This window comes from Onychomys torridus, chromosome 21 (assembly GCF_903995425.1).
Source record: "Onychomys torridus chromosome 21, mOncTor1.1, whole genome shotgun sequence".
Lineage (NCBI taxonomy): Eukaryota > Metazoa > Chordata > Mammalia > Rodentia > Cricetidae > Onychomys > Onychomys torridus.
The window spans coordinates 5,768,988-5,791,383 of record NC_050463.1 but is presented as its reverse complement, the minus strand read 5'-3'; the positions used below and the strand labels follow the sequence as shown (position 1 = coordinate 5,791,383).

General features: G+C 55.0%; 2 protein-coding genes across 2 annotated transcripts; both read right to left on the bottom strand.

Moving 5' to 3' along the window:
• Positions 1-6,552: 6,552 nt before the first annotated feature.
• LOC118571455 (3-galactosyl-N-acetylglucosaminide 4-alpha-L-fucosyltransferase FUT3-like) lies at positions 6,553-7,641 on the bottom strand. Its single transcript, XM_036170482.1, has one exon. The coding sequence runs from the start codon at positions 7,639-7,641 to the stop codon at positions 6,553-6,555; it is 1,089 nt and encodes a 362-aa protein (XP_036026375.1).
• A 5,900-nt stretch (positions 7,642-13,541) lies between these two features.
• Positions 13,542-14,630, bottom strand: LOC118571454 (3-galactosyl-N-acetylglucosaminide 4-alpha-L-fucosyltransferase FUT3-like). Its single transcript, XM_036170481.1, has one exon. The coding sequence runs from the start codon at positions 14,628-14,630 to the stop codon at positions 13,542-13,544; it is 1,089 nt and encodes a 362-aa protein (XP_036026374.1).
• Positions 14,631-22,396: the final 7,766 nt, after the last annotated feature.

The window sequence follows — 22,396 nt, the reverse complement described above, 5'->3', positions numbered from 1 at the left end:
AGAGGAACAGGTCTGACCCCCAGCACCCAGGGGACCAGACGCCCACCCGCCCCCAACCCCCTGGGAGTGGCTCGCACGTGGGTGCAGACACGGACCAAACACCACACACACACACAATCAAGAGGAAAGGAGTGGACAAGGAATAAGGAGAGACTAGAAAAAAGACGTCCCGTGTGGTCAGACAAGCTAGTTCTTCCCGGCCTCCAGGCCGAGGCAGGAGGGTGGCCAGGTGGGGGCCAGCCTGGGTCACGGAGTGTTGGCTCCATGGGGGCCGCTCTCTTGAGTCTAGAGAGAACCAGAGCTGTATCTCCTTCCATGGGCTAAAAATAAGTCGCTGCCCACCTCCAGGAGGGGACAGGTCTGGGGCGGGTGCCAGCCCAAGCCGGCGCCTGCCGGGCATAGCTGGGTCCCCAAGGACCCTTAGAACCTTGGCTGTGCCTGGAAGGACAGGGGTGGGGGGTCCCGTGGGCTGGCTGCAGGTGTCTTTGCCTTGGTGTCACCCTCACCCCTGGCAGGCCTGGAGGTGCCAAGCAATTTTGGGTTCCCAGAGATGGAGGGGGTGTGCGTCCCACAATGGGGATTAGGTGGGGAAGGGTGCTGTGTGACAAGGCTGTTCCTGGGGAGACTCAACACACACCCCAGGTAGGTACCCCACAGCAGACCAAAGCACGGACACCCCCAAGTCCTGCTTGGTGACTGCGAGTTTTCCTGGGGTCACTGACAGGCACATGGGTGAGGGGAGACAGCTGTGTCACCAATGCCCACCCCAGCATGGGTGACGGCTCACAGAGCTGGGAACCTGGAGTGTTTCACACAGCCGGCAGGCCACAGGACGGGCTGGAGAACATGGTGCCTCAGCTGGTCTGAGCCTCTTGCACACAACTTGATTTCCTGAGCAGGCTCTCAGCTTTTACTGTTCACTCTAGCAGTGGAATACACACACACACATATACACAATTCATTGGTTTCGGGGACTTCCTGAAGTTGTTTTGTTTACCTTCCTGCTTAAGGAGCTTCCTGCAGGATGCACTGTTTCAGTATCAGAGGAAACTGATACTGAGGGCATTTTGACAGGCACATCGCATCTACTTAGAAAAACCATAGGTTTGCCTTCAAGGTTGGGGCCTAGCACCTCCCCAGCCACAGGTGTTGTCCTGGTGCACAGTACCAGGCGTGAACTCGCTCTGTGGAGTGGCCCTTAAACCCAACCGGAAGGCTGTTGGTCTCGCCGGTGACACCTGCCTGGCGTGTGGTGTCTGAGCAGCAATATCAGTGGTAGTTCTCCACCAGGAGCCCTCCGCTGTGAAAACCAGCTGGCAGGGTGGGCACTTCCCGGTCGGTCCCAGCTTAATTTCTCCGTGTCTTGCGGTCACAGCATGTGCCTGTGGTGTCTGCAGCACCAGGGTCTCACCGTCTTGTCTTGGCAGAGAAGCAACAGCCGCAGCTACAGCCTTTAAGTTTATGGGACCTCGGGGCCTTCCCAGGCCAGTGGCTCACAGGGAAGGAGCCCTCAGCACTGGGTCTGTAGGTGGATTCTTTTGCCTCTCCTCACAGCTCCCACATACCCACATGGAGGCTTCTTTTTTTTTTTTTTTTTTTTTTCCCTCCGAGACACGGTTTCTCTGTGTAGCTTTGGTGCCTGTCCTGGAACTCACTCTAGTCCAGGCTGGTCTTGAACTCAGATCTGCCTGGCTCTGCTTCCCAAGTGCTGGGATTAAAGGCATGCGCCACCACTGCCCAGGTTACTTTTTTTTTTTTTTTTAATTAATCTACTTTTTGTCTCATGGCATTATTTATTACATTTACTCTGTACTGCCCATGCTGCCTCCTCTCCATCTGGCTGGGAACTCCCCACATCTCTGCCCTCCTTCCCAGCATCCTCTCTGCCCCGAAAATCCTGCCTAGCTGTTGGCCATTCAGCTTTTTATTAAACCAATACAAGTGACAAATCTTCAGAGTGTACAAAAAAGATTATTCCACAACAGGGGTCTCCATTCAGTAACTTTCTGGCTTCAGGGAGTGTCCCATTCCACCCACCTAGGGTACCATCTGGACTTAAATTCTTAGCTGTTCTTTTTAAGACCATTTTTCCTCCCGGTTAATTAAGCCCCAGCAGAGCTGTGAGGCAGGTGGAGACGCCATTACCCCTGGGTGTCTCTCCAATGGTGCTCCAAATCCACAAGACACTCAGATTGCCATTATGTCAGCCATATAACAACTGTGTCCAGAAGATGGGCAGGACACCACAGCATCCCATAATAAACAATCTCAGTGAGATGCCATCAGAGTCCCTGTCATCTGTTCTCAGCAGTGTCAGGTGACCCCAGAAGCTCAAGGACCGCCACCGTTCTCTGAGCCTTGCTGTGTCCTGGAACCTCCCTACGTTTCTCCGTGTCTGATGAACTCAGGGAGCCTGACCGAATCCACTCAGACCTACGCAGGGCCAAGGGGGACCGAGGCTGTGCTGCCTCCCAAGGCACGTGCTGTCTCCCTGGGTCACACTGGCTCCAGGATGGCGCAGTGGATGTAGCTTAACCGTGTTCAACCGTGTTCTATGTGTGAGCCTTCTGGAGGATCCTCAGCACAGTGTGGCTTTGCTATCCGCTCTTCTAGGAACTCCGTGGACACGGGGCAGACCTCTTCCTCGGCCATTTTCTCATCTCTAGGTTACTCTCTCAATATATGGGTGTTCTTTACATGCTGGTCTAAGTCACCGAGATCTGTCAAAGCCTTTCCTACTTTATAAAGATCTTGGCTGGCTGAGCAAAGCCACCAAAGCTGCAAATGAGCCCTGAGCTCCCCAGGAGATCAGCCTGTTCTCTAACTCCGCTGTGAACACAGTTCAAACGCAGCTCCTCTTATCCCTGGGTCCCTCAGTGGGGTCCTCCCCTCCTGTGGGGTCCACCTGGTATTTGTGGGGACTCCAGCCAGAGATAACCAAGTGTTACTAATGGCTCTGAAAAGCCAGTCCATCAGGGACTGATCCCCTCATGCTGTCTCAAGTTATGCAGCCTTTGCCTTAAGGAGGGAGGGAAGCCACATGACTGCGTTTCCCTGTCTCCACCACGGAGTAGTCCATCCACTCGAGTGACCCATGGCCAGACTGCCACAGGCTCTTTTGTTGCTTGTTTAAAAGTCTCTCCAAGTTCCAGCAGCACAGATAACTGGACATTCCCTGGTCACCATAGCATCTGGACTGTGGTTAACGCCCCATCTGTGCACTGGATCACAACAGGCTTCCCTTATTTTCGACTAAAGGTCAGACCTGCAGGCTATCTTCTGTTGCTGTGTCCCCCTCACTCTGCGTCTCCCCACAGGTTCCAAGGTCTTGGGTCCCAGGAAAGGCTGCGGAGCACAGGTCTAACTTGAGATCTTTGCCTTCTGGCTGCCGAGCCGTAAGAAGCCGCAAGCCATTGCCTCCATCCCGTCCACTCATCCACTTCACTTCCCGGAGCCAAGACTAACATCGAGGATGCTGCCGGCCTCCCTTTCTTGTTGCAATTGCTCTTTCACACAAACAACTTCCTGCTTGGCGCCATCTCCGCCCCAGGTGCATTTCTGAGTACTTACAATGGCAGCCTGACAGCCTCTGCCCACAGCGCTGCCAAGCATGACCGTTGTGTGCTAATCCTAAAGACGACAAAATGGTCTCTAAAGCTTTGTCTTCAGGCCGTCTCTGTGTTCCTGTGGAGGTACACCACCACATACCACACAGAGGGAGACTGCCACACTGGGATTCCTCCCGAGGACATTCCTGATCCTGATAACAAGAACCACTAGCCACCCACCGCCACAGCATTCAGGGAAGAATGGCCTTCCTGGAGTCTCCTCTGCGGTGACTGCCACCCAGGCCGGTGGCCTCAATAGCATGCCTTGCCACCCACAGCCTGGACCATGCACTCCCCAACTCGTCCTTGGTTCTGCGGTGGCCCTCCTCAGGTGCCAATGTTGTGTGAAAGACAGACTTTTCCTGGGAACACACAACACTCAAGTCCACTCACCTCAGTAGGGAATCCACAGCAGACCAAAGTACAGACGCCACCAAAGTCCTGCTTGGTGACCGTGAGTTTTCCTGGGGTCACTGACAGGCACATGGGTGAGGGGAGACAGCTGTGTCACCAAGGCTCGCCCCAGCATGGGTGACGGCTCACAGAGCTGGGAACCTGGAGTGTATCACACAGCCCACAGGGCAGAGTACAGGACAGGCTGCAGAGTGTCCTTTCCTGGTGCCTCGGCTGGTCTGAGCCTCTTCCAAGCAGATGGGCTTCCTGAGGGGACCCTCTGTTTTTATTGCTCACTCTGGCAAGAAGGGGCCAGGTGAAACTGGTTGGTTTCAGGGACTTCCTGAAGCTGTTTTCTTTACCTTCCAGCTTAAGGAGCCTCTCCGTAGGATGGAACATTTCATCTGGGAGGAAATTGCTGCCCAGCAAAGGGCAAGGTCGCTTTAATCACAACTTGCTCTAACCCTGGCATCTCCAGACACTTGGGTAGGGGGTAAGGTGGTCTGTCCCTGTCCAGCTTTCCCAGTGGTCAGTGGACTGAAGACAGATGCACCCCTGCCCCAGTGACCCAGAGTGGGGGCTCCCAAGGGCACCCCTCTCCACCCAGATCAACTCAGCAAGAGCTCCCGGGTATCCTGCAGGATGTGGTGCTGCCCCAGCCTGCAGGTGTTCTCTGTGGGAGAGGGGTTGGGGCCAGGCCCCTGCCCCAGAGCCCTGTCCAACCTCTCAGCTTCTTGAGACACAAGGACTGAGGAGATGGATTTCCCACTCCATCCCATCTGAATCAGCCAATGGTGGCCAAAAGGCTGGAAGCCCCACGTGCTGTGGAACCCAGTGACTGTTAGTGATTGTTCCTGGCCTCAGTGTCCCCAGTGTGGTCAGACCACGGAGCCTCAGAGCTGGTCTGGGAGTCCAAAGCTCTGCTCCCCGAGGCTCCCTTGCCCAGGTGGGTGTGTGTCCCCATGCTCGGGAAAGCAGCCTCCCACCCAGGCCTGCGGGGACCTTGGCCTCCCGTCTCCCACCCACTTCCAACATGCCAGCCGCAGAGCCGGGTGGAACCTCCCAGGAGATGGAAACGTAAACAGAGCGTCTCCCACAGCCTCAGCTCTGCACCCAGGCTCAGGAGCCACACAGGGCCACCCACAAGGCCGAGGCTTCTGATCACCCCCACTCCCACTTTGTGTTGTTTTTGCCGATGGTCTCCAGGAACCCAGGATTGCCTCCAACTCTCTATGTAGAGGAAGGAGGCCTTGAAGTCTTCATTGTCCTGCCTCGACCTCCCAGGTGCTGACGGCGGGCAAAGCACCATCACTCCCAGTTGGGCACCCAGTTCTCCACAGTCCTGTGCCCTTCCTCCCCGAGGTGGACATCGGCCTGGCCTTCAACACTCATCTGCTTTCCTGCCCAAACACCTTGGCCAAGTTGCCCACTTAGTGTGCCAGGCAGCCTTTCCCCTCGCCCATGCCATCTCAGCCTGACCTACTCATCTTCCTGGAATTCACCCCAGGGGACATCAGCTCTGAGATGGCAAAGCGGGCAGCCGACTGACCGGTCCTGTGCATGTATGCAGACATGGAGAGCATAGGCAGAGGCTGGAGGCTGACAGTCCTCTGAGGTCACTCTCCACCATGTGTTTTGAAGCAGGGTCTCTCACTGACCATGCAGCTGCCTAGGCAGCAAGACTGACTACCCAGCAGGCCCTTGTCTCCAGCTGCCAGCAGAGGGGTTTCAGTCATATGCTGCCATGCATGACATTTTACATGGGTGTAATAGTGTTTACAATGTCCTGGGATGGTTCTCAGGCCCCTCTCCTCCAGAGTGGCAACAATAGATATTGGCCAGATATTGTCTGAGCATCCCCAGGGGAAGGACACCGTCACCCTGGATGAGATTCATAGAATAAAGTCTCAGGTCAGTTATTCCAATGGTCCCATCTGGACATCGGTGATAGTATCACACTCCCACATCCACAGGGATAGTTGAGTGATAAGTACCAAAAGCAACTAAGGCAGACCCACCACCCACCAGTGGGAGGGACACTGGAGAGTCAGTGGCCCAGATCAGAGTATGCTGGGAGGAGGTAAAGGAGGTATGTCTTAGTTAGGGTTTCTATAGCTGTGATAAAATGCCGTGATGGGTAAGCGACTTCATAGGAAAGGTTTTATTTCAGCTTACATGGCTCACTCACACTCCATCATCCAGGGAGTCAGGGCAGGATCCTGGAGGCAGGAGCTGATGCCGAGGCCATGGAAGGGGCTGCTTACTGGCTTGCTCCTCATGGCTTGCTCAACCTCCTTTCTTATAGAACCCAGGACCAGCAGCCCAGGGATGGGACCACCCACAGTGGGCTGGGCCCTCCCCGTCAATCACTAAAAAAATGCACCACAGGCCAATCTGATGGGGGCATTGTCTCAACTGTGGCTCCATCAACAAACGTGACTCTAGAGTGTATCAATGAAACAAAACCAGCAAGCACACGGTGTCTGTCACCCAGGGGCTACAGATGATGACTCTTGGTGGGACCCTACCTGCAGGACTCTGGCCAGTCACCTCATAGGAACCAAGAGGCCACACTGGGGACCGTCTGGTACCTCTGGTCCCATTGCAGCTGCCTGCATGCCTTGCAGAAGGCAAGGGACATGCTCCCCGAGCGAGGCCTGAGCCTCTCCCTCCAGCGGAAGTAGCGCTGGTAGCTCAGGCTATCCCTGTCTAGCTCCTGCAGGTACTGAGCCAGGTCCTTGGGGCTCTTGAAATCATCCACGTGGATGAAGGCGTCAGGGGGCAGGAAGCGTTCATAGTTCTGCCTGCTGGGCCCCAGGACCACAGGCACAGCCCAGGCTTCCAGAGCATTCCTCCAGAGCTTCTCTGTGATGTAATCTGGGTGGAGGGAGTTCTCGAACGCCAGGTAAAACTTGTACCTGGCCAGTGTCTCCATCATGTCCCCTTGGGGAAGCGGCCTGTGCCCTCGGCCGTACACGTCCACACGGAGGTGACTCCGAAGGTTCAGGTAGTACAGCACCCGAGCCGACTTGGAGTTCCAGTTGGACACAGCCCATGCCACCAGGTCAGTCTTGGCAGACAGGTTGACCTGGGTTTGGACTGGAGCCTCTGGCCACGGCTCCAGCCAGCCATAGGGAGTGAAGATGTCAGAGTCAGCGCGATAGGACATGGTGAGGTTGAAGTGTCCACTCAGGTCTGACAGCCGGCTACAGTGGCTGGGCGACTCCATGCTGAACCACACCCAGCGCTGGCCTGGCGGCCTTGGCTGAGGTGGCAGCTGTGAGCTGGGGTTGGCGCTGACTTCGCGGTGGTGGATGATGACCGCATCTGCTTGGGGGTACAGGCTCCGGTCGGCGGTCAGCTGGCAGTCGGCCGTGCCTGGGAGCATCTTGGAACAGGGGGACAGAGCCACTGGACTGTGGAAGGGCCATGTCCACAGCAAGATGACGAGGGGCCTGGGGACAGGGGTAGCTGGGCTGGAGGCTGGTTCTGGGGAGCTATCAGGAGCTGTGGGGCCGGGTTGGTCGTAGGACACTCGGAGGTAGGAGAAGAAGCAGAGAGCCAACAGCAGCGGCAGCAGCAGGCCTGTGAGGCATGGACGCCAGGGACACTGTGCCTTGGCTGCTCGGGGCGTATCCATAACCTGGGGGACCTGGGAATAGAGGGAAAGGCAGAGTAGGCTACTGGTCATCTCTGTGGAAAATGGCCAAATTACCACTCTATTTTTTTTTTTTTTTTTTTTTTTTTTAAGACAGGGTTTCTCTGTGTAGCCCTGGCTGTCCTGGAGCTCGCTCTGTGAAACATGCTGGCCTTGAACTCACAGAGACCCACCTGCCTCTGCCTCCCGAGTGTTGAGGTTAAAGGTGTGTGCCACCATGCCCAGCACCCCACATTTTTTTAAATGTTTCAGTCCAGGTCTCTTGTAGCCCAGGCTAGCCTCCATATCTGTATATAGCCTAGGGTGACCTTTGCTTCTGTTTTGCCTCCCTCTACCTGGCACTTGGATGTGGTTCACACATCTACATTGCCAGCACCTGAGAGGCATAGGCAGGTCGACCCTGTCTCTAAAAACAACAACAAAAAAAAAAAATCAAGAAATTCTGATGCTTTCATTGAAACACATTTAGAAATAAATGTGAAAACATAATACAATTTTTCTCTTTGTGCAATAGAGGTTTAAAAACCCTAGGTGCTTTGAAACATGCAGCAAGATCCCACAATGCCACTGGCTCACTCTTGGCACCAAGGGCTGGTCACACATTGTTGATGCAGGTCACTAATGCTGCAAGTGTGAACATACCTATGGCCAGGGACAGACTGGAAGTGCCACATCTTGGGCTGAGCCTGGTGCCAGGGATCAGTGAGCAGAGTGCTCACAAAGCATTCCCAGAGACGTGGGTTCCATTCCCAGCTCCAGATGCCAGCAGAGGTGCTTCATGCCTTCCATCCAGCATTCCAGCGAATGAAGCATCTCCTACCCCGGGCATTGCTCGCTCACCTATCCAGGGAATGAAACTCAAACCCGAGTGACCTGAGGCTCCCTGAATGCAGATGCCTTCCAGCAGGGACATCTCCACAGAGACAAAGCTGCCAGAGCAGCCCCTGCATTTCCCTGGGACCGAACCCTTTTTTTCTGTATAAAAAGAATCAGCCGGTATCAATCACTTCCTCTTAGCTATTAAAACATACACACACACACACACACACACACACACACACATACACGAGAGAGAGAGAGAGAGAGAGAGAGAGAGAGAGAGGGAAGAGAGAATTGCCTGGGGCTGGAGATGTGGCTCGGTGCTTAAGATCACTGGATGTTCTTCCAAAGGACCTGCGCATCTAATTCCCACAATCCACATGGTGGCTCACAACTTTTTCTAAGTCCAGTTCCAGACACCAATGCATGTAAAACAAATAAATCTTAAGAAGGAGGAGGAGGAGGAGGAAGAGGAGAAGGAGAAGAGGAGGAGAAGGAGGAGGAGAAGCAGAAATATAATTGCCAAATCCCAAATCCATTTGCCGCTGGGGACTTGTGGAGTAGTGTCAGCAAGTAAGGGAGGCTGGGTTCTAGGCTCCACCCCGCCCCCGCCCCCAGCCCCTCACTGGGGCGGGGCTCCACCCTGACCACGCCCCCAGGGCTCACTGGGGGATTCTAGGCGGGGCTCCACCCTGACCACGCCCCCAGCCCTCACTGGGGATTCTAGGCGGGGCTCCGCCCTGACCACGCCTCCTGGGGATTCTAGGCGGGGCTCCGCCCTGACCACGCCCCCAGCCCTCACTGCTGCATCCTAGGCGGGGCTCCACTTTGACCACGCTCCAGCCCCACACATTGGTTCTGTGCTGGAATATTCTAATAAGTTAGTCATACACATATTGAGTCCTCATAGTTGTGGATATGGATTTTTTTTTGTCTTTTAAAAATCTCATTTGCATATGTCTGATTGGTGTGTACATGTGATCATGGGTGCACAGGAATCACAAAGGTGTTGGCTATCTGAAGTTACAGGCAGCTGTCGATGCTGGGACCAAACTCAAGTCCTCTGAAAGAGCATTTTGAGTACCTAGCTCTGGACATGTTAGCTTTATCAGGTTATCTTGGTAGCACAGTCAGACCTTGGGCTCCTGACCCTCTCCAAGTGCTGGCAGACGTGTACCACCACATGACACCACCACCACCACCACACACACACACACACACACACCACCACACACACACACACACACACACACTTTTTTCTTTTTTTTTTTTAGGACACAATGTGGCAGTTTGAGAGAAATGGCCCCATAGACAGTGGCACTATTAGGAAGTGTGGCCTTGTTGAAGGAAGTGGGAGGTGTGTCTCTGTCGGGGTGGGCTTCGAGGTCTCCTAGGCTCAAGCTACCCACAGTGACACAGTCCAATTCCTGCTGCCTGCAGATCCGATGAAAGGACTCTCAGCTGCATCTCCAGCACCATGTCTGCCCGCACACCACGTTTCCCACCATCTATAACAGACTGAACCTCTGAACTGTAAGCCAGCTATATTAAATTTAAAAAAAACAAAAACTTTATGTAAGCTGCAGTGGTCATGGTTTCTCTCACAGCAATAAAATCCTAAGACACAGGTTGGGGATTTAGCTCAGTGGTAGAGAACTTGCCTAGCAAGTGCAAGGCCCTGGGTTCAATCCTCAGCTCAAAAAAAAAAAAAAAAAAAAAAAATCCTAAGACACATGATATCTGTCAGTAGTCAAGGCTAGACTTCAACTCATGGGAACTCTCTTGCCTCTGTCTCCCAAGTTCTGGCATGCTGGGCATACTGTTGCACACCTTGACTCCCAGCATTCAGGAGGCAGGTGTATCTCTGAGTTTCAGGCCAGCATGGTCTACATAGAGAGTTCCAGGTTAGTCAGAGCTACACAGAGAAACTGTCTGGAAAAAATTATGTTAACCTATGTGTGTGGAGGTCATGGGTCAACTTTGGGAAGTCCCTTCTCTGTTCCACCTTCATGTGGGTCCAGAGATCTGACGAGGATCGCCAGGTGGTCGCCACAAGTGCCTTTGCCCACTAGACCCTCATGGCCACGCTTGTTTTTGTTTGTTTGTTTGTTTTGTTTTGTTTTTGTTTTGGTTTTGGTTTTGGTTTGGTTTGGGTTTTTTTGGTTTTTTGAGACAGTTTCCCTGTGTAGCCCTGGCTGTCCTGGAATTTGATATGTAGCCCAGGCTGACCTCGAACTCACCAGAGATCCGCCTGGCTCTGCCCTCGAGTGCTGGGTTAAAGGCGTGCGCCACCACCGCCCGGCTCTTGTTATGTTTTTTAAGACAGGCTTTCTCTATTTTTGTAGCTCGATTGACCTGAAACTTGGCACGTAGAGTTCCGCCTGACTCTGCCCTTCAGGAGGATTACACGCACACGCACGCACACGCACGCACACACACCCCAAAGGGTCATTCTGTTCCAAGCTGCCACTGGCAAACTTCCCCCACTCCTCCTGCCTCAGGTTTTCAAGGGTGAGGGTGAGAGGCACGTGCTACTGAGCCCCTTTATTCCTACAAAAGGGAAAATGACACCACCTCCTACGGCAGGCGCCCTAAGCCCCATAGACCGCGAGCTGGGGGAGAGGGCAGGGGCAACCGCAGCCACACTGGGGTCCAGATGCAGGAAGGTCGACTTCAGGGACGCGAGGGTGAAGAAGAGCCCGCTGTGGGCAGGGGTCGAGGCACGGTCCGGAAGGGCGCGTGCGCACTGCAGCAGGGTGGGGGTAGGGTGGCACGTGGGGATCCCTACCCCTGAATCCTCCATCTCCCTCGCTCCTCCGCAGACCGACTTCTACCGCAGGCAACAGAGATGCAGCAGATCTTCGAGAACTTCTCCCCTGGCTGGCAGTCAGCGCGTGCAGGCTGCGCATGTGCAGCGAGTGAACGCACGTGCCGGCCACCAGGGTGGGTTTCCTTCCTGGGCCTGCCAGACGGCGCCACAGCCAGGCCCATCTGCGCCTGCGGCTGGGGCTGAGGCGGGGGCGCGGTGGGGCTCCTAGTGTCCTGGGAGAAAAGGGGAAGCAGATGGGAGGACAGAAAGCAGGGGCGACGCTCATGCATGCCGCGTCTGCTTTGCGAGCACGAGGGCCTGGCTTGGATGTAGGTGGCCACACGGCAGGAGGCGCTGGGGACCTGGGGGTGGCAGGATCCTGGGACTGTGGGTGTGGCGGGAGGAGCGCTCCCGGAAAGCCAGCATGCCGGAAGGAGAGAGCAGCAGGTGCAGCAGGAGACCCTGTTCCCGGAGGGCCAGGCCACCGGCCGCCGCCCCGGCAGGGACTGCAGCGCGCACGGGCAGGGCACACACGCAAGAGACCACGAGGGCAGAGGACAGTGAAGGCTGAGGCAGGGTCGCGTGGCACAGGGCTGTCATCCGAGCATTCGGGAGGCACAAGGATCAGGGGTTCGTGACCGAGCATGGCGACGTCTCAAATACGAGGCCCACCCGAGAGTGTCGCAAACCAAACCCCAACAAAGAAAATGCGCAGAGGGACAGCTGTCCCCGCCTGTGCTCATCCGCTCCACTCGCGACAGATCCAGGTTGGGGCACGCGGGTGGAGGCCAGAACCTTTGCTGCTCAAGTTTGAGGTCTGAGTGGACCCCGGACCACCGCACCAGACTGGCTCCCTGTGGCCCTGTCTGTCCCTTCCACCACCTAAAAATAACCCACTGCCCACCTCCAGGAGCGGACAGGTCTGGGGCAGGTGCACAGCTGGGTCCCCAAGGACCCGTATCATGGACCCCTAAAACCTTGGCTGGCTGGCTAGGGAAGGACAGGAGGTATCACGGGCTGGGGTGCCAGTAACTTTGTCTTAGTGTCACCTTGATGCTGGGCAGGCCTGGAAGGTGCCAGGCAGTATTGGGTTCCCAGAGATGGGGGTCTGTGCATCCCACGAAGGGCCAGGGCACTTTGATCCCAGTTTGCTCTGACCCTGGTATCTCCAGACACTTGGGTAGGGGGTAAGGTGGTCTGTCCCTGTCCAGCTTTCCCAGTGGTCAGTGGACTGAAGACAGATGCACCCCTGCCCCAGTGACCCAGAGTGGGGGCTCCCAAGGGCACCCCTCTCCACCCAGATCAACTCAGCAAGAGCTCCCGGGTACCCTGCAGGATGTGATGCTGCCCCAGCCTGCAGGTGTTCTCTGTGGGAGAGGGGTTGGGGCCAGGCCCCTGCCCCAGAGCCCTGTCCAGCCTCTCAGCTTCTTGAGACACAAGGACTGAGGAGATGGATTTCCCACTCCATTCCATCTGAATCAGCCAATGGTGGCCGAAAGGCTGGAAGCCCCACGTGCTGTGGAACCCAGTGACTGTTAGTGATTGTTCCTGGCCTCAGTGTCCCCAGTGTGGTCAGACCACAGAGCCTCAGAGCTGGTCTGGGAGTCCAAAGCTGTGCTCCCCGAGGCTCCCTTGCCCAGGTGGGTGTGTGTCCCCGTGCTCGGGAAAGCAGCCTCCCACCCAGGCCTGCGGGGACCTTGGCCTCCCGTCTCCCACCCACTTCTAACATGCCAGCCGCAGAGCCGGGTGGAACCTCCCAGGAGATGGAAACGTAAACAGAGCGTCTCCCACAGCCTCAGCTCTGCACCCAGGCTCAGGAGCCACACAGGGCCACCCACAAAGCCGAGGCTTCTGATCACCCCCACTCCCACTCTGTGCCTGAGCATCCCCAGGGGAAGGACACACACAGGGTCTCATCTGCATGACTGTGATAGTACCATGCCCCTACAACCACCACGGGCGTGGGCTGTTGTATGCACCACAAGCTATTGAGGCAGACCCACCACCCAGCAGTGGCAGGATAGGAGTCAGTGGCCTGAAGTGGTGTGCTGGGATCAGGTGCTCTTGATATGGCTCAGGCTTCTGGCTACCCACACCCCCAGTGGGCCAAGTTCTAGGTGAAGATGATAGAACCAAGGCTCCGGGCAGCTGAGATGCCTGTCAAGGGGTACCAGGAAAGGGGGTGTCTGTCTCCCAGGGGCTACAGATGATGACTCTTGGTGGGACCCTACCTGCAGGACTCTGGCCAGTCACCTCACTGGAACCAAGAGGCCACACTGGGGACCGTCTGGTACCTCTGGTCCCATTGCAGCTGCCTGCATGCCTTGCAGAAGGCAAGGGACATGCTCCCCGAGCGAGGCCTGAGCCTCTCCCTCCAGCGGAAGTAGCGCTGGTAGCTCAGGCTATCCCTGTCTAGCTCCTGCAGGTACTGAGCCAGGTCCTTGGGGCTCTTAAAATCATCCACGTGGATGAAGGCGTCAGGGGGCAGGAAGCGTTCATAGTTCTGCCTGCTGGGCCCCAGGACCACAGGCACAGCCCAGGCTTCCAGAGCATTCCTCCAGAGCTTCTCTGTGATGTAATCTGGGTGGAGGGAGTTCTCGAACGCCAGGTAAAACTTGTACCTGGCCAGTGTCTCCATCATGTCCCCTTGGGGAAGCGGCCTGTGCCCTCGGCCGTACACGTCCACACGGAGGTGACTCCGAAGGTTCAGGTAGTACAGCACCCGAGCCGACTTGGAGTTCCAGTTGGACACAGCCCAGGCCACCAGGTCAGTCTTGGCAGACAGGTTGACCTGGGTTTGGACTGGAGCCTCTGGCCATGGCTCCAGCCAGCCATAGGGCGTGAAGATGTCAGAGTCAGCGCGATAGGACATGGTGAGGTTGAAGTGTCCACTCAGGTCTGACAGCCGGCTACAGTGGCTGGGCGACTCCATGCTGAACCACACCCAGCGCTGGCCTGGCGGCCTTGGCTGAGGTGGCAGCTGTGAGCTGGGGTTGGCGCTGACTTCGCGGTGGTGGATGATGACCGCATCTGCTTGGGGGTACAGGCTCCGGTCGGCGGTCAGCTGGCAGTCGGCCGTGCCTGGGAGCATCTTGGAACAGGGGGACAGAGCCACTGGACTGTGGAAGGGCCATGTCCACAGCAAGATGACGAGGGGCCTGGGGACAGGGGTAGCTGGGCTGGAGGCTGGTTCTGGGGAGCTATCAGGAGCTGTGGGGCCGGGTTGGTCGTAGGACACTCGGAGGTAGGAGAAGAAGCAGAGAGCCAACAGCAGCTGCAGCAGCAGGCCTGTGAGGCATGGACGCCAGGGACACTGTGCCTTGGCTGCTCGGGGCGTATCCATAACCTGGGGGACCTGAAAGAAGAGGGTAATAATAGGTACAGGAGGTGTGCATGTTATAATTCACAGGCATTTTAAATTTTCAGAAGGGTCTCATGTAGCCCAGGCTGGCCTCTAATAGCTAAGTAGCCAAGGATGACGTTAATGCCTGGCCTCTCGGGCCTCTATCTCCTGAGTGCTGGGATGGCAGGCATGTGCCACCATGCCCAGCTAAATCTGGATGAAAATTATGTTTCCTATATAATAGAAGACAGAATTCAAAGGATGTCACTTACAGCAAAGAACCAGAGACCCAAGGACCTGACCCCTCGGGTCCCCCTCCTCCTTAATGCTGGGAGAAATAACCCTCTACTTGGGTTGGAGTCCCCAGGAAAGGTTGCTCTCTGGTCCCATGCTCTGGATGATTGATTGATTGATTGATAGATAAAATGCTGATTGGCCATTAGCCAGGCAGGAAGGATAGTGTAGGCAGGACAAGGAGAGGAGAATGCTGGGTGGAAGAAGGCTGGGTCAGAGATGCTGCCAGTGGCCATGAGGAGAAGCATGATGTGAGATTCCGGTAAGCCATGAGCCATGTGGCAACATATGGATGAATAGAAATGGGTTAATTTAAGATATAAGAACAGATAGCAAGAAGCCTGCCACGGCCATGCAGTTTGTAAGTAATATAACTGTCTCTGTGTGTTTGCTGGGGGACGCAAGTGGGAGAGATTTGTCCGACTGCTGGCATGCCGGGACTCAGGAAAACTTCAGCTTCATGTACCTCCAGCTCCAGGGGCACCCAGTGCCTCTTGATGGCCTCTGTAGGTGCTGCACTTACATCACACACACACACACACACACACACACACACACAGTAAATAAATAAATGTGAAAACCAACAACACCAGCAGAAACGGAGACAGAAAGAGAAACCCTGGTCCCAGGCACTCCTGCTAGTAAGAAACTCCAGATGAAAATGTGCATCTTTGGATTTTTCCTCTGGCTGCCTGCTCCGCATCAGTCCAGATTCTGTCTTTGGGATTTGAACTTGAACCATCCTTGCATTCCCCTGTGCCTTTGCTTCAGCCAGTGGCCACACTGTGCAGGAGCAAGCACTCTGAGCAGGGTGCTCACAGGGGAACAAGCACTCCTCAAAAAGATTGATTGATTGGTTGGTCGGTTGGTTGGTTGGTCGGTTGATTGTTTGACAGGTCACGTTCTGTATCCCTGGGTGGCCCTGAACTGGTCCTCCTGCCTCAGGTTCCCCAGGATGCTGCTCACCAGTGTGCACCAACACACCCAGAGCTTCACTTTCAAAAAAGCCCTCCCCATTTGCATTTAAATTTTTACAGGTTTTTTTTTGTTGTTGTTGTTTGGGGTTGGGGATTTAGCTCAGTGGTAGAGCGCTTACCTAGCAAGCGCAAGGCCCTGGGTTTGATTCTCAGCTAAAAAAAAAAAAGTTTTCTGTTTGGTTGGTTTGGTTTTGTTTCTGAGACCAGGTCCCTCTGTGTATCCCTGTCTGTCCTGGAACTTGTTCTGTAGCCCAAGCTGGCCTCAGACTCACGGAGATCCATCTGCCTCTACCTCCCAAGTGCTGGGATTAAAGGCATATGCCACCACACTGTACTAAAATTACTAAAAATGTTTCCCCATGAAATAATTTTTTAGAACTCATTTCTTTCCAACAGTTGAAATTTTGTTTTCCTGTCCCACAGAACTTAAGCTGTCAACTTGACACAGAGTCATCTAAGGGATCCTAGGGGAGTCTCAGTAGAGGAATGTTCCAGGTCAGATTGGCCTGTGGCCATGTCTGTGGGTGATGGTTTGTCTGGGCTCTTAATTGATAGAGGAGACCCCAGTCCATTGTGGGAACACCCCCCATGCAGGCCTTCCTGGGCTGGGCAGTGTTCCTCCGAGTTCCTGCCTCAGTTCCTGACTTAATTCTATTCACGATGGACTGTAAGACAAATAAACCCTTTGTCCTCTAACCTGCCTTTGGCCAGAGTGTTTTATCATAAACCTAGAAGAGCAACTAATGGACTGTCTCCAGGGCTCCCATGGACCCAGGACCTTGATCTTTCCCTGCTATTCAGGCAAGCCTTAGTCGTGGCCTCCTGGGCCCCTCCCTGCAAGCCCGGAGTTAGGTGTGCTGTGGGTGTGGCTCAGGAGCCATGGGTACACAGGGGCTGGCTCAGGCCCGGGGTCACTGGTGGGCTTGTCAGCACACCCCAGGCCCCCCACGCTGTCGGCTGTCGGGGGCTCCTCTGGCTTTCCACCTGGGCCAGGTGAAAATGTACCTCTGGCTTCCCTGTGTATCCACAGTGAAGGTGGGGAAACTGAGGCCCAGAGAGCTCTTGAAATTCACCACTACCCACCCGAACCCATTCTCCCTGGGCATTCTTTTTGTGTGTGGGGGGGGGATTTGTTTGTTTTTAGGGTCTTGCTGTGTATCCCTGGCTGTCCTGGAACTCATACTGTAGACCAGGCTGTTCTCAAACTCACAGAGATCCTCCTGCCTCTGCCTCCTGAGTGCTGGGATTAAAGGTGTGGGTTACCACCACCCAGCTCCCTAGTCATTCTTGAGAGTAGCAATCCCCCCAGACCCAGAGTGTCCTAGAACATTCCAGAAATCCTTACAAGCCTCACCCTGCATCCCCTAACAGGCAGATCTGTGCTGAAATTCACATCCATCTGATGTCAGGTCTCTGGACTTTGGGGTACAGACCTGTCTCTGGAAGCTGTGGGGCATTGGGGTGGGCCCAGCTCTCCTCTGAACTGTACCCTGCCTAGTCTGCAAACAGAAACAGAGCCCGTGCCAGCGCCATCTGTGGGCTTCATAATTATCCATCCATGAACCCAGATTCCCACCCCCGCCCCCGGACTCTGCAAAGCCCCTGCCTGTGGGTGTGGGCTGCTGACTCTGGGCTGGGTAGCTCTGTGAGCCACCAGACGCTCCTTACCGGTCCTGGACCAGCCCTGGCTGTAACAGGACTAAAAAGTAAGCAAGTTAAAGGGAGACTAGAGGAGGGACAGGCTAAAGCGGTCTCTCCCAAGAGAAGTGCTCCGGAGGGGGTAAGTGAAATGGTCCTCCCGAGTGGCCTTACCTGGAGCAGGAAGCACCCGCGGCAGCAGCAGCCCGGAGTTGCTGGGCGCCAGCTCCTTCCCAGGTGACTGATGAACGCAGACAAAGGGAGAAGGAAGTAGATTGCGATGATCTCTGTTCTACCCAACTGCTCTGCTTTGTCTTACCCAGAGTCCCACAGTGCCAGGTTGGTGGATGTCCTGGGGAATTGGTTTGCTGAAGGAAGTGACTGCCCTCTTTGAGGCTGGATCAGTCTGTGACTCTTTCTTTACACTGATTGACTTCTGGGCATGATATCAGGGTTGTCAGTCATAATGTGCCCTAGGCCCATGGCCAAGCATTGGGTAAGTGAGTTTCAGACTCTGTACACCTCCATGTAGGAACCTCTGTCAGGAAGCCTCCCCAGACTGACGCCCTGTCCTTCCAGTCAGGTAGGACGCTCCACTAGTTTTCTGCGTTCCATGGGTGACTGACAGCTCAGGCTGCTTCTCCTGACTGGGCTGAGGACAAGACACATGAACCAGGAAATGCTGGATTGTATTTCATAGAATTAAATGAATCATTTATTTGTTTTTTCAAGACAGAGTTTCTCTCTGTAGCCCTGGCTGTCCTGAAACTCACTGTGTAGACCAGGCTGGCCTTGATCTCGCAGAGACCTGCTTGCCTCTGGAATGCTGGGATTAAAGGCCACCATGGCCCAGCATAAGTAAAGTGAATTCTAAAAGCAGGTCTCCAATGGTGGGCTGGAGGACCCTTGTCATTTAAGAACTCTATATGTGCGGTTGCGGCTTTGGTTCACCCAGGCAGCCAGAGCTGGGCTCTGTTTCCACCTTCTAGGGCGCAGCATGCTGACCCAAAGGCCAGCAGCAGGCTTCTTAGCTGACATTTGATTTCTAGATGTCTCCCAAAAGCCACAAGGGGAGCTTGGCCATTGCAGCATGACTTCCTGCCCCGGAGGCGGTGTGTGGCAGCCTCTGGGTATCCCACCCATCTCTGGCAGTAAAGGGCTCTCTCTCATTTGACCCACGGCCAGATGGATTGTGGGGGAGAGGCACTGAGGAGCACCACACCGCAGCACCCAGGTGTGGGGGCCCCTAAGGTCCCCCGGGGCAAGAGGCATTCATCCATCAGCAGGTCTCTGTGGGGTGCGGTGGGATCCAGCGGGCTCCAGGACTGGCAGGAATTTTCCACACTCTTAAGCCCGACCTGCTGAGCCTCCTGCAGGTTGGAAGCCCCGGGCGCGGCCCTATGCAGTGGACAAAGGCCAGACCACCACGCCAGTGGCACAATGACGCTCCCAGGGCAGTACCTTAACACTAGGCTGAACCCTGACCCCAGCCTAAGCCCTGATTCTCCTTTGACTCCCGATTTGGGGCTGAGACCAAGTATTAATTGAGCCCCAACCCTGAATCTCAATTGCAAATAAGGGGAGGGAGGCTTAGGGTTCAGAACCCCACCCTGGTTCCATCGTGCCCCTTCTGATCCCTCCCAGAGAATGCCATCTGTCCATGGACACTAGGTAGGAATGAATGACCCAGCAACCCTGTGTGTGAACGACTAGAAATGAATTCCATAGCCCCATGTGTACATGTGTGTGCATGAGTGTGTATGGGTATATGCATGTGTGTGTGTGTGCATGCCTGGAAATAAACTCATAGTCCTGTGTGTGTGTGTGTGTGTGTGTGTGTGTGTGTGTGTGTGTGTGTGTGTGTGTGTAGGCCAGAGGTCAGCCTCAACTGTCTGCCTCATTGTTCTGTCTTGTTTTCTGAGGGTCTCACTGGTCTCCCCAGTTCAGCTAGGCTGTTTGAGCAAGGAACTCAGGGATCCTCCTGTGTCCTCCTCCCCACCACTAAGTGCAGCTTTCTCCAGGGGTTCTGGAGATTCGAATTCAGATCCTCAAGCTTGGATAGCAAGCACCCTGCCTGGAGTTGTCCCCCAGCCCTTTGATGGCAGGAAGCACCCACCTGGGGTGTGTGTGTGGCCTGGCTTCACACACCTCTGCCCTGAGCACCCTGCCCAGCTTCAAGCTGCCACTTCAGCCACCGCCCAGGGATTTCGTGTCTACAAACCACTTGTTTCCTTTTCAGAAATGTACTGCCTGGTCTTCCTTGTATCCTCCCTGATCACACAGCCAGCCAAATTAGTCAAGGACCCGAGAGGGTCAGAGGGACCAACCACTGACTTGACAGGGCCAGGCCTTAGGGTCAGGGGACCCCACCCAGCATTCCTCCCAAGAGAGTGCTGTGGGCCCAGAGGCTTCTGCAGACCCTCTCTGAGCAAGAGATGCCTTTCTCCAGAAGGGGGGTCCCTGGAAGTTCCTCCCTCAGGCTCAGGACCAGCTGAGACCAGTTTCCAGGACGGGGTGGGGCCATTCAAGTGTTCTGAGGGTCTTGGCCCCCAAGTACCTCCCTCAGCCCCAGCTTACAAGCCTGCTTGGACTTTGATCCCTGAGACCTCAGGGGCTGCAATGGCAGAGGGGTCTGCTCCCAGGCTAGGGAATGTTCACCACTCTGTGATTCAGGGTGTGGGGTACAGGACTCTCAGGCCCATGCTCGGCCCCCGTGGACCCAGAACTGATCTTTCCCTGCTCTTCAAGCAAGCTCTAGTCATGGCCTCCTGGGCCCTCCCCCACGCCCGAAGCCAGGTGTGCTGTGTGGGTGGCTCAGGAGCCATGGGTACACAGGGGCTGGCTCAGGCCCGGGGTCACTGGTGGGCTTGTCAGCACACCCCAGGCCCCCCACGTTGTCGGCTGTCGGGGGCTCCTTCTGGCTTTCCGCCTGGGCCAGGTGAAAATGTACCTCTGGCTTCCCTGTGTATCCACAGTGAAGGTGGGGAAACTGAGGCCCAGAGAGCTCTTGAAAGTCACCACTACCCACCCGAACCCATTCTCCCTGGGCATTCTTTTTTTGTGGGGGGGCCATTTGTTTGTTTTTAGGGTCTTTCTGTGTATCCCTGGCTGTCCTGGAACTCATACTGTAGACCTGGCTGTTCTCAAACTCACAGAGATCCTCCTGCCTCTGCCTTCCGAGTGCTGGGATTAAAGGTGTGGGTTACCACCACCAGGCTTCCTAGCCATTTTTAAAAGTAGCGATCCCCTGAGAACGTTCCAGAAATTCTCATTCACACTCCTAGCCCTGCAGCCCCTAACAGGCAGATCTGTGCTGAAATCAACATCCATCTGAGGTTAGGTCTCTGGACTTTGGGGTACAGACCTGTCTCTGGAAGCTGTGGGGCATTGGGGTGGGCCCAGCTCTTCTCTGAACTGTACCCTGCCTAGTCTGCAAACAGAAACAGAGCCCGTGCCAGCGCCATCTGTGGGGATGGGGGCCTCATAATTATCCATCCATGAACCTGAAAGGTCTTCACACATCTTCCTACAAAATTGTGCACATGAACCAGAAAACACGGCCTCTGTGTCCCCTCTAGAATTACTGTTAAGAACTTGGCCTGGCTGGGCAGTCGTGGCGCACGCCTTTGGTCCCAGCACTCAGGAAGCAGAGGAAGGAGAATCTCTGTGAGTTCCAGGACAGCCAGGGATATGTAAAGGCCCTGTCTTTATTATGAATGAATGAATGAATGAATGAATGAATGAATGATAAATAAATAAATAAATAAAATAAATAGATGAGCACTCAGCCTCTCCCTGCCTCCCATCCCTCCGGGGCTGGGGGAGGTGGAATGCAGCCGGAGTCAGGGAAAATCCAGGTGACAGAAACCTGGCATGGCCTAGTCACCCGCCCCCAGCCTGTCCTCACCCCGGGGCCCCTGGCACGTCGGGGTCTGCCTGCCCTGGCACCCCAACCCCGCTGGGTTTACACAGCTTAAATTTCAGCTCGTGGTGGGCGAAGAGGCAGGCCAGGCACGCTTGATTTCCAATTTCTGGAAATAAATGTCACCAGGCCATCTTTTGTCAAGTAGAGGGAAGAAATTAAAAAGAGGGGCGGGGGGAAGCCCCTTGCCAAAGAGTGTGAGAAGAAACAAGACCTTGTAGGTGCAGGGAGGCTGGCAGAGAAAATTCCAGAGACTGTGCAGGGCCAGAACAAAGGAGCCTTTCTCTCTGGCAGGTTTTGGGGAGTCTTTTAGTGTGGTGGTTTGTAAAGTTTAAAAAAAAAAAGTCAAGAATTTTGCCAGAAGGAAAATCAGCTAGGCTGTGAGGAAGAGGTTAAAAAGCACGTTTTTTTGTTTTTTTTTTTTTCAGGGCTTTTATTTGGGGGACTTGCTTTTTCTAGGACACCTGTCCCACATCCGGGTAAAAGAAAAAAAGCTAGAATGTCATGTTAACAACCTGGGCAACAGGCCCAGCGCCATGGGAGCGTATGGAGATGCCACGTGCTGAAGACACTCTGGAATTTGTCCCCGTCCGCCCTGCCATCCCATTAGCATTCTCTAGAGAGCCATAATTTCCCCTCCCTGGACTCCTAGCATGTTCCGGAAGTCCTCATTTACAGCTGGAATCCACCTGCCAGCTACTGAGACTCAGCAGCTCAGCTGCAGTCCTCAGTCCTGTCCCCTCCCAAGTCAGCATGGTGACTGTCAGGATGGAAGAAGAGCTGGGGATGAAGCCAACCTCCCTTCCGACCCTCCCAGGACCCTCTGCTTCTTGTCTCCTGACCCCAGGACATTTGCACATGCTCCAACACGCACAGTGAAGCCTCACATTTCTTCAGGGGCCTGAGGCTCAGAGGACAGAGCACTCACCGGCCAT